The 12,103-nt window shown below is 40.4% G+C and overlaps 1 protein-coding gene across 1 annotated transcript; it reads left to right on the top strand.

Moving 5' to 3' along the window:
• The first annotated feature begins 1,696 nt into the window (after positions 1 to 1,696).
• On the top strand, positions 1,697 to 11,636 carry LOC133149877 (solute carrier family 35 member E2A-like). The gene is made up of 9 exons (XM_061272076.1): positions 1,697 to 1,942; positions 3,235 to 3,679; positions 4,616 to 4,751; positions 6,061 to 6,188; positions 6,312 to 6,432; positions 6,502 to 6,555; positions 6,623 to 6,695; positions 7,607 to 7,752; positions 9,272 to 11,636. The coding sequence occupies exons 2-9, from the start codon at positions 3,397 to 3,399 to the stop codon at positions 9,501 to 9,503; spliced, it is 1,173 nt and encodes a 390-aa protein (XP_061128060.1). The 5' UTR covers positions 1,697 to 1,942; positions 3,235 to 3,396; the 3' UTR covers positions 9,504 to 11,636.
• The last annotated feature ends 467 nt before the right edge of the window (positions 11,637 to 12,103 follow it).

The following is a 12,103-nucleotide window of genomic DNA, read 5'->3' as shown; positions in this document are numbered from 1 at the left end:
TTGGTTTTGTCTGATATCAGATATTAAATAAAGAAAGCCAACTGGCTGATTGATTTGTTTTAATTGAGAGGGAAAAAAAACAGCAAAAGCATTTCACTAGCTGACCAGGAGATGGCGACAGCGTGGCATCTGAAGACCATGGATTGTTTGTTCTGCTATAGCCTAGGTGACTGATTCACAATTTGGTTTTGTCTGATAATAGATATTAAATAAAGAAAACCAACTGGCTAATTGATTTGTTTTAATTGAGAGAAAAAAAAACATCAGCAAAAGCATTTCACTAACTGACCAGGAGATGGCGACAGCGCGGCATCTGAAGACCATGGATCGTTCTGCTATGCCGGTTTAAAAAAAAAAAAAAAAAACGTAATTAGCTAGGGGTCAAAGGTCAAAGTTTACGGTTCAAAGTTCACCCAGGGGTCAAAGGTCGGTTCAAAGTTCACGGGGTCATGTGCACATATTCGATTTTTAACTAGAGTTGAAAGTTCAGGGTTCAAAGGTCACCCAGGGGTCACCACGGGGTCACCACGGGGTCACCGCGGGGTCACCGCGGGTTCAAAGTTCAGGGTTCACTTTTTTTTTTTTTTTTAGGTTAACCTTTATTTAACCCAGTGCTTCTCAATTATTTTCTGTTACGCCCCCCCCCCCCTAGCAAGAAGAAAACTATTCGCGCCCCCCCTCCCCACCGTGACTATCCTAACTTGTCTTGTAAGTCGTAAAATGTTGCACTGTCGCAAACGTGACAGAAGTAACAATGAGAGCGCCACTGCCCCCTGCTGTAGTAAACGCGCAATTACACTTTATTCTAGTACTGCCAAAAAAAAAAAATAGCGCGCCCCACTATTTGAGAAGCACTGTGTTAACCAGTGCTGCACCGTGCCATTAGTTAAATGTATACATGTAAACCCCATAAATTGTAGCAGAAAGTACAAATTTGTAGAGAAGGGTTACAAATTGGGCGGTTTTTTTGAGTTTTTCCTTGCCCTCTTGGGATCTTAAGATCAGGGTTGATTTTTTATATTATGTATTTTATGTGCTCTCTCTGCGTCCATTGCAGCCTGGTGATCCTGACAGCAGGACATGTATCACCTTTTCTCATTTTGTGTCTCCAAAGACATTGTCGGGTGTGTTCAAATGAGAGCCAACACTAACAGCAACATACACTTAATCTGAGTACGTGCCGATGCCACAACATGAAATCTCAAGATTCTCCTATTTGCCACGCATCGCATGCACGATTAGCAAGTGGCTGACCATGCCTTGCGCTAACAGACCTGTGGTTTGGCGATCCTGTTTACAATGCGCTCGGTATTTAATGTTGGACAATTTCCCACGGCACAGCGGAACATCTCTCACGGCACACGCGGCACGCTGGTTGGGAAACACTGAACTATTGTGACTTGAAATCTACGATAGACATTGAACGCATCGTGAGCTGAAGCTGAGACAGCTTGGTCAAGTTTACCTTAATACAGAAATATACGAATGTATTGAGAGAATAAAAGCTTATATTGATCAAACTATGTCTAACAAAAGAGGAAAATAGATTATAATCAATTGAATGCCACATCTACAATTACAGTTAAATTATGTTCCCAATTTCTTTAGAAATCACGTTAAATAAAAGGTTTGACGCTCAATGTTTTATTTTGAAGGCGTACTGCAGTCGCCTTAAAAAAATACACTTGACACTGTTATCCGCCACGTCCAAAAGTCAAGCGCGCTGATAGGAGTCTCTGTGACACATTACAAAATGTTTGCCTGCAGTGAGTGTTGCTTCACATTCACACTATCACCTTGAACGCATTTCATATCCGCACCCTTGAACCCTACGAGCAAGACGCTCGCTAATGTCAAAGTGCAACTTCCTGCTTGGATTGCTCTTTGTATTGTGCTTTTGGGCCATTGGGTGAAAACAATAACGGAGCGGTTGGTGTGCATGGTAAGGTATTGTTCTCTCCCTCCTTGTTTAATAACGTGCATCTGTCCCTTCATACGGTTTATTGTTCTCGGTGCACTCTGAACTCACTGGCTTGGAATTGATGTTTGCAACGTTAGACTGCAGCATCTATGTTGTTGCAAAGAAGCCAGTGAAGAAGAAACGAGGGGTGACAGGATTCTGACTTTTTTCTCAGAATTCTGACTTTAAAGTCAGAATTCCCACTTTCTGAGAAAAAAAAAAATGCGGCCCCGCCACATCGTTTTATGTGGCCCGCGAAGACAAATTGTGCATCAAATTCGTGTGTCATTACTAGAATTGCAAATTGTCTTCACTTTTAAAAATATTTTTTTTCTATATATTTGACCAGTCTGATTTGAAAACGAGTTATTTGTCAGTTTGTTTTGTAGCTTATACTGCATATAATGAGGTGCTCATACATTTATTTGGGTTGACAGTCATAATGGCCCTCTGAAAGAAACTATGACTACCATGCGGCCCGCAAAAAAAACGAGTTTGACACCCCTGCTTTATCGTGTCAAGTGTGTCACGATATACAATAAATATACACCCATAAAAATAATAAATATGTCCATCCATTCATCCATCAGTTTTCCGAACCGCATTAGTCTCACGAGGGTCGTGGCATTGGTAGACCCTATCCAGCTGACTTCGGCCAGTAGGCTGGGGACACTCTGAACTGGTCGCCAGCCAATCGCAGGGCAGATGCGATATCCCATTGTGGATACAGTTACATTAACCTTCAGTCATTGTTCATAAAACTAATACTCGTGCATTGTGGTTGACCAACTTATTAATGCGCTCGTTATTGCTGTAGGCACTTGTCCAATACTTTGTCCAGTCCACTACACTTCTGGTTAATGTTTGTTTAATTTTGACATGAACTTGGCGTAAAAGCCAACAAAATCGTCTTTGCATTTGAAATAATATACTATGTCCTTTGATTTCTTGATGAAGTAAAAGACCATATAACTATCCACAACCAAATAGACAAAACAAAGAACACTCGTCGGAGATTCTTTCTCTGTTTAATCAGTTAAATCTGTGAACTTGTAGAAACTCCAATTGTAACCTACCTGGCTACATCCAACTCTATTCAACAGCCTTGATGCACTACAAATGTAATGCATTACAGGAATTTTACTTTTACTCTACAAGGTGCCAACTATTCAATCCAGACGTTCTTCTTCTATACTGTAAAAAGCCATAATCAACGATCACTTCAAAGCCGAGACGCAGTAGGCGTTCACCGTTTTCTCTCTTCTGTGGTGCAGGTGCTGCAGGCATCGAGGCCAGAATGTCTTCAATGCAAGATGAAGCACAGAACATGACGTGACTGATCGGAAGATGCCTTAGTCATACAGTCATTATTTCAGAACATTCATCTCCCGGTTCCCAGCCCCTCCCATCCTGAGGGGATCTGGGCAACAGGGGCGATGCTGGGCACCAGGCAGAAAAGCAGTAGGCAATCACTGTGGCGCTTTCTGTTCCCGCTTCACATTCGTCAGGAGCGAGTTTTGTTGGCCCGCAGTGAGAGCCTACCCAGTGACCAGGTGCTGAAGGTCATCGTCACGGAGACCACGGTGATCAAGGCCGGCTCGGGGGCCTTTAACCGTCGCTCACTCACCTACCTGGCCCTCTGGTACTTCTTCAGTTTCTGCAACCTCTTCCTCAACAAATACATCCTCTCCCTGCTGGAGGGGCAGCCGAGCATGCTGGGTAAGGGTGGCTCACATCCTGTGGAACCTCCAAGTTTGAATGCAATCTGTTCTCTGAAACGGGTCTACTGCCTGCTTGTAATTCGCCACCATGGATTTATTTATTTATTTATTTGTTTGTTTGTTTGTTAGTTAGTTAGTTAGTTAGTTAGTTAGTTAGTTAGTTAGTTAGTTAGTTAGTTAGTTAGTTAGTTAGTTAGTTAGTTAGTTAGTTAGTTAGTTAGTTAGTTAGTTAGTTAGTTAGTTAAAATCTTTTGTATGTTTCTTTTTTTTATGGGGGAGCCAATCTGTGTTTTTCATGTAAACTGGTGGAATATCAGTTTTTTCTTCCTCCAAAAATGTTCGTGGGTAAAAAGAATAACAGATCATATTTTTCTTCTTCTTCTTCAATGCATTTATAATAGGCATCAATTAGGCATGGATTTTTCCTATTCTCCTGCAGGCACAAAATAGATGGCACAAGATTGTGTAAAAACTACTTTTGTGGAAATGGAGCTTATCAACTAATTTCAGCGTAATTCCTTGGCATCGGGATACCACAAGCAATACCTTAATTGATTTGACCCTTTGCCCTTCTCTGTATTGTAATTATTTTGTCAGAGTTCTCTTGAGTTTTGTGTTAAACACTAGCAGTAAATTAATTTTTATCCTAACAATGAAAAATGTTTTATACATACGTATATTTTGGTCTTATAGTCTTGAGCTAAAAAAGAATAAGCAAAAGAACCATTAATTACTGTAAAAGACAGTTTCTCTACTTCACTTTGACTCGCAGTCTTTAAAGCATTCACTATGACTTTTAAAAAATTGCAGCCTTTGGGATGTGAAAATTCTATTCTGCTACATTACAGTAAGGATTTGAGTTTAAGGATGTTCAGGCCTATCTATCCATTTGTCTTTCACTGTTTCCCCATGGCTCTTTACTTTTTGTGGCCAGGTGCGATTCAAATGCTCTCCACCACCATCATTGGCTTCCTGAAGATGTATGTGCCCTGCTGCCTGTACCAGCACAAGGCCAGGAATGAATACCCTCCTAACTTCGTCATGATCATGCTCTTCGTTGGATTGATGAGGTGACTTCATGAAGCAAAACGATGTCGGGAGGACTGAGTTCCTCTAATTGTAAAATCTTTGTTCTAAAGTTCAAGAGAAAGCTTGGTTTTATTTTAGTTAATTAAAAGATGAACAGCGTTGTGCAGTGTTTCCCAATTTATACACATAGAGCCAATCGGCTATTTTACATTTGAAAAATCCTGTGCTACGCGACCAAATAAAAATGTCACCAACAACAAGATTTCATACTCAAGAAATGAGGATCTCATTTCACTGTCCCAGCAATTGGGCTAGACCTGTTTATTTGCGCACAAACCTGGTGATAAACAGGTTCTTGCAAGAAGCCATGACTCATTCTGTTGTGTGAATGGCAATTGACAAATGCAAAGGTCTGCATTCTTGTGGCAGCAGTGAGAAGCTTAATAACAAGCTTAAGAAAACCACCTTAACCACCGGCGCTGATAATTATGGAAGGTGGAGTAGACGAACAATTACTCACAGTCACACGTGTGGGAATCGGTTACGGAAGAGTATTAGGGCCAGTGAAGACGAAAAAAAGGGTGGGTGACGGGATTCTGACTTTTTTTCCTCGGAATTCTGACTTTAAAGTGAGAATTCCCACTTCAAAGTCAGAATTCTGACACAAAAACAAACACAACAATTAAAAACATACAATCTCACTTGGTTTTACTGTTTACCTGAATTTGTACGTGTCACCACTGAGTAGTTTAAACTTCAGCTTCAACTTGCTCGGCTTCTCCGCCACACTCTCCACCAACGTCATGGACTGGTATGGTAACACTGCTGTCGATCCACCACTGATTGTATCAGAATTCTGATTTTAAAGTCCGTGAGAATTCTCACTTTAAAGTCAGAATTCTGAGAAAAAAGTCAGAATCCTGTCACCCCACTTTTTTCTTTTTTTTTTTCTTCACTGGCCCTAATCCTCTTCCATAGTACATCCACAATTTGGGGCATCTGCTGCAATAGATGACCTGCCGCAGGGGCATTGTCCACTTGAATAAATAAATGGCTCGCATCAAATGGAGCCTTCTATCCATGGTTCCGCAACTACGTCTTGATTAAATTGGCCTTTCCACTGCTGGTCTGTACTTCAGGAGCACATAAAGTCTTGGTTTCAATTTGGATTGAATCATTTTACACTGGGAATATTCATATGATCCAATTGTCTACAGTGAAATCTTTGTAGTGGCTGGCCTGAGTTAGCACAAGCCAAAGATAGGTAAAAGTTGTGGAGGGAATGTCATAGAAGGAGCTTCATGTCACTCGTACAGCCTCGTCTTTAGAGTCATTGTGCCTGTTTTACAGGTTCACCACTGTGGTCTTGGGCTTGGTCAGCCTGAAGAATGTGGCTGTATCATTTGCAGAGACAGTGAAAAGCTCTGCACCCATTTTTACTGTCATCATGTCCAGGTTGATTCTTGGAGAGTACACAGGTGGGTCATTTTCATATGCTGGATCAATAAGGATTACATGCCCCACTGAATTTTCCTTTAAAAATCAATTTAGTTCACTGAATATGAGTATTGTATACTGACCCTCCCCTAATTTTAATACAGGCTTGTGGGTGAACCTCTCCCTATTTCCCGTCATGGCGGGACTGGCGCTCTGCACGGCCACAGAACTCAGCTTCAACTTGCTCGGCTTCTCCGCCGCACTCTCCACCAACATCATGGACTGGTACGGTAACACTGCTGTCAATCCATAACGCCTCACCGAAACCGCTCAACCCTTTTCCTCCCATCTCAGTTTACAGAATGTCTTCTCCAAGAAACTACTCAGTGGTGACTCTTACAAATTCAGGTAAACAGCAAAACCAAGTGAAATGATATGTTTTTAATTTTTTGTGTTTGTTTTTCTGATGTGTCAGCCCTCCAGAATTGCAGTTTTACACCAGTGCGGCAGCAATCATCATGCTCATCCCGGCCTGGATTTTTCTCTTGGTAGGTCAACTTGTGAGTTGGTCGTAAGCTGATATGATATACAGGTAGTTTAGCAACTGCTGTTTAGCTCAAATGTCAACTCTGTCAATATAAGTCAGCTCTCAAGATTGTACCAATTTTTGACTTGATTGCAGAATTTCTAAGATTGTACCATTGTTGACTTGAGTGCAAAATTTGTACTTTTTTACACACCTAATGTGAGACAGCTTTTTGGGCTTCCTTGACGAAACGTTTTTGTTCTGTTCATGATTGCAAGTAAATGAGTAATCGATTATCTAATTAATCAATCAATCATTATTTTGCATAATTGATTAATTATTTTAGATACTTTTTAAAATTAAACATTCTTCAAATCATTGGCATTCCAGTTTCTCAACAGCAAATATTCTTAGATTTTTCTAGTCCTCCATGAAAGCAGACTGATTATCTTTTTGTTAAATGAAGATGAAACATTTGCTTTTGCATTGTAAAAATAGTGATCAACATTTTTGCCTATTTTACGACATGTTAGGGACCACACAAGTAACTGAATCAGAATTAATTCATGTTTCGACATTTTCTGCTCTGTCAAGTTGAAGAAATGGCCTGGTTTTGAAGAAAAGAATGGAAGTTAAAACATGATGTTGTTTCATCAGATTTATAGACAAAATACACCGATTTATCGATTGCGACAAATAATAGTTACAGTACAAAGAGGATTTGATATCTCAATCACAAAATTCTAATTCACATTACTTTTCCTCTTTTTTTCCCCCTCCACAGTAAATGAGGAAAATGCATGCATCACTAATATTCCAAATGAAATAAACAATGATTGCTGACAAACTCCTTAGGATCAAAAATCAATAAATATGTATGCCATCCTCATTCCCCAAGAAGACATTTGTCCTGACACTTGTCTCTGTTTTCAGGAAACGCCAGTAACTGAGAAGAGTGGACAAACCTTCACCTTCAGTCGGGACATCATCATGTTGCTGCTCTTCAATGGCGCCATGTTTCACCTGCAGAGTGTCACTGCCTACGCTCTTATGGGACGCATTTCTCCGGTTACTTTCAGGTACAATGCGTTCTCGTTCCTATTACTCACGTCATAGCCTGGGATCATGTAATTTTACCCTCCCGCCTTCTCAAATGTATTACTCTTGGACACCTTTGTAGGAACAAATCTACACACAAACCGCTTTGAAGGGGAAGGCAGCTCCTAACATTTCTTAATATCTTGTATGTGCCCCCTCGAGCCTAAACACAGCATTCTGCTCAATATTACGTTTGTAGAATATGAGTTAAGCAGCAAAATTCAGTTATTTTTACACATCTCAGCGGCGGCCATTTTGCCACTTACTGTCGACTCGGGTTGTAAATCGCGGGTTTTGTCACAATACGATATCATATCGATACAAAGAACCGCGATACGATATTTGCCGATATCTTAAAGCCTGCTATGATTCATTCACGATACATCACGATATAGTGCTCTACGATCGATAGAGAACAATATCCTGATTTATAACAATTCATACGCAAAATCAACAAGGTACTACAAACTCTTTATTTAGGAAATTACAAAGTGCTTCCAAACGAATGACTTGAAGCCCAAAGGGGAGCGAATTTCCTCGTCTTCTTGGACACTAGCCATATCACCAGCCCAGGAGCCGCGTAGTTGTCGGCTCCCCTTTCACGTGCCTGCTCTGCTCACAACACAACACGCCGCGCACTGCTCCCGGAAAGAGGAAGCAAGCAACAATGAACTTTCAAAATAAAGTCGCGTCTAATGTCCAAGGTCAAAAACGGGCGATATAGATCGATGTTTACGTTTAGCATTGATGCCAACAAATCGTAGAGCATTATATCGATTAATCGATGTGTATCGCTGAATCGTTACACCCCTATTGTCGACTGAAAATGACATCACAGTTGCCAGGTATCATCCACAACCAATCAAGACTCAGCTTCAGAAAACTGGAGAGCCGTGATTGGTTTGACCTGATAACTGTGATGTCATTTTTTGTCGACAGCAAGTAGCAAAATGGCTACAGCAAGCGGTGGATAAACCAGATGGTTTTGCCTGTTTCATTCACAAAAACATTAATCAAAACATTGTGTTTCAACTGGCTCGAAAGAAAGGAAATTACAAAAAAATTTTGGCAGTTGACTTCCCCTTTAAAGTTTTCAAACAGTATTTTTTTTCCCCGCTCCCCATATTTCACATTTTTGTATCCCAGCCAAGTCAACTGTTTTGTCATTCTTGGCCACCTCGTGAAAAGCTTGTATTTTGTCATACAAGGGTTCCTGTGAATAATTTAAAGTGTTAAAAGCCACTGAAACCATGAATCTAAAAAGCAACGACTTAAATCAGTCCTTCAAAAGTCTTAACGTGTATTTTTAATATATACAAGTAATGTTTTCTGATTGCATATATTCTCAAATCAAAGTAAACTAACATTCTCCTGACTGAATTGAGCTCTTGTGGTGTATGCTGAGGTTTTGTGCAAATTTAGCCATCAAAATTTGTAGTACCATCTGAGGAGCAAGTGTTCCACTGAGCTCACGAATCTCTCATGTCTTCCCTTCTTCAGCGTCGCAAGTACCGTGAAGCACGCCGTGTCTGTGTGGTTGAGCGTCATCGTGTTCAGCAATCAGATCACCATGCTCAGCGCCACCGGCACCGTCCTCGTGTTTGTGGGTGTTTTCCTATACAACAAAGCCAGGCAGGCCCAGCGGCACCACTTGCAGGCCATGGCTGCTCAGCAGAATCACAAAGTACCACCACAGAATCAGAAAATCCAACAAGGACCACAGCCTCACTAAAGTCTTCACATTTGAACACTTGCTCAATCTACTCCTACTTACTACTCCTGTGGAACATTTATTGGCGGTTAGCAACACTCAAGCATTTGACAAAATGAGAAGCTCAGGGTGTCCTTCAGCTTTTTTGGAGGAAATAAGCTCCTTGTAAGCATTTCTTTTGTCTTACATCTTGATTCCAGGCTGTGCTCGCAAATCTCATCTGTTCAAGCGGCTGTAAATGTACGCCAGAGCTTTGACAGGAGCACATAGGCTTAGCAACACTGTGCAATCAGGCTTTGAAGGATTCTCCGGCCAAATGATAGGTTTTGCCAACTTGACGCATTTTTTAGCTGCGTCTTAAAAATATGATGGACAAATTACTGCATTCCGGGAATGCTCGTCCTCAGTCGTGATCAAAGTCATTCCCAGTGCATGCTGTGATTGAAGCACCTCAGAGACGGAAAACAGCTTAAAGATGCTGAATGATTCAATGTATTTACATAGCCTCCCCAGTTAGTAAAAAGCTGTGGTAAAAGCACGCCAAAATCTTCCCGCAAGACATTTTACTTTTGTTTCATGCATCAAAATACACAATAGTTTAGCAAAAGTAGCTGAAACCCAGGCCATTGAACTTGCTAGGATTTACTATATTAAACTTGTCTTGAATGAAGGAAGGTAGCTCTCAATCTGCAGCTGTAACAACTTTTCCACTTTTCTTGGGAAATGTTGCAAAAAGTTGGAATGTCTGTCAGAATTGCTCGTTTTTCGTCTGTGATCTTAAATTTCACTGACCTTGGATAGACCATTTCTGAATTTGTTCATCCCAAAGTTGTTGGATAGCAAAACTACCTGCCCCCGCCTCTCGCTCAAAGTTAAAGCTAATCTGCAATAATAGCAATAAGCTCTAAAGAAACTAAATAGAATCGTCTCCAAAGCATATATATATACTACCTGTATTTCCGTACCAAATTCACCCCTACAATGCCTTTATAAACCTCACTACTTGAGTCCCATTGGACCAGAAAATGGCTTTCTTTAAGCTGTTCTCACTCAGTTGAAAGCATGCAAGTGTGCAAAAGGTCAACTCCGTGCTAATACTCAAATTGTAGTCGCAAGTGCATGTAAGTTGAAGTAAGGTGATTGAAAGAATTGCACATGTCAGAGAGCCATCAAGCGGGAAAGATACATGTACATCTAATGGCTTGGTTTTTCCCTTTCAGAAATGCATCATCGTCACATTGGCCTCTATTTAAAGCATTACCAAGATTGACTCTTGCAATTGTCTTTTCTCATTCTTTGCCCCAAAAATGTAATGTCTCTGAGAGATAATTGTTTGTTTTACATTTCCGTGTTGCAGTGCCTCAGCAAGCAGAATTTCTTTTTTACTGCTTGTATTTTTTTTTTTAAGACTACACATTTGTCTGTTTCAATTAAATTCCTTCTCAGGTGTCCCCCCTACCCCGACCCAAATAAGCCTGGAACAATTTTAATCTTAAATGGTGCTTGGAAGCAAATGCTCCGAATGTGGTGTTTTCATGTCAATTCTTAAAGCTTCAGAAATGGCAATTGTTGCGTGTGTTTATCTGGATATGTGGAAATCAGACAGGGAGGAAGCGTAGGACTCTGGGCCAAAAGGTGTGTTTAAAGTGCCGATTCAATGTGCGCTAAAATTCACATCAGTTGGTACTCAGGTGTAGTCTGTTTAAAAAAAGAAAAAGTCAGGTAACACTTTTTACTTTATGGTGCATCAAGTGTATCTAAATGCTTTTGATCTATATGGGCATGTGGGTGCTAAAGACTCATTAGACAATGCGGGCCTTTAAAGTTCGCCTATTTATCAAAAATTGTCAACAAAATTGTCAACTCTTTTACTCAAATCACATGGCTTGTTTTGGAAGATGTGTGCAAAGTTTTAGTCTGCCTCTTGGAGGCTGCAAGTGTGCTCAATATTTTGTTGGCATACGTCTTATCGTCTCCGACATGGCCACTTGTCGTTCTCCATTCAAGGGCGCCTTAGATAAAAGTCAGCATTGTTAATTCTTTGCACACCAGACTACCATAACACGGTACTCACGACAGAAGGTTAAAGGGTTAAAGTTAGCCCAACATTGGCACTTATATGATAAGATGGTAATAAAAAATTCTAGCAATGTCTCTGTTTTTTAAAAGTGAAGACTTTTAGCAATGATAAAAAAAATTAAAAAAAGATGAGCAGTGATATACAAGTTGAGTAACACTTCACAACTGAAGGGGGAGCCCAAAGGCCTTTTTTCGTAGGACAAAACTATTTACAGGACTTCTATACGGCGAACTGTAAAAGAAGTGCAAAATGCTCTTACTAAATGCATCAATTTTGCATCAACTCACTAATTTATAGCAACAATTGTTTTATCGCATCAACACCGTTTGTATCATTTATTTATTGTGAAAGTCTGTTGCTTTCGGCTGCGGCATTCAGCGGACCCGGAAAATGTTTTTCTTTTTTTTTTTTACACTATTCATATCCTTAATGCGATCCTATATTGGCAGACTAGAGGTCGAATAGAAAACAATGTTATGATTGTGTTGGCATTATTATTATTTTGTTTGTTTGTTTAACCCTCACCCTAAACCTAACCGCA

This window comes from Syngnathus typhle, linkage group LG2 (assembly GCF_033458585.1).
Source record: "Syngnathus typhle isolate RoL2023-S1 ecotype Sweden linkage group LG2, RoL_Styp_1.0, whole genome shotgun sequence".
NCBI lineage: Eukaryota > Metazoa > Chordata > Actinopteri > Syngnathiformes > Syngnathidae > Syngnathus > Syngnathus typhle.
This window is presented reverse-complemented; position numbering and strand designations above follow the sequence as displayed.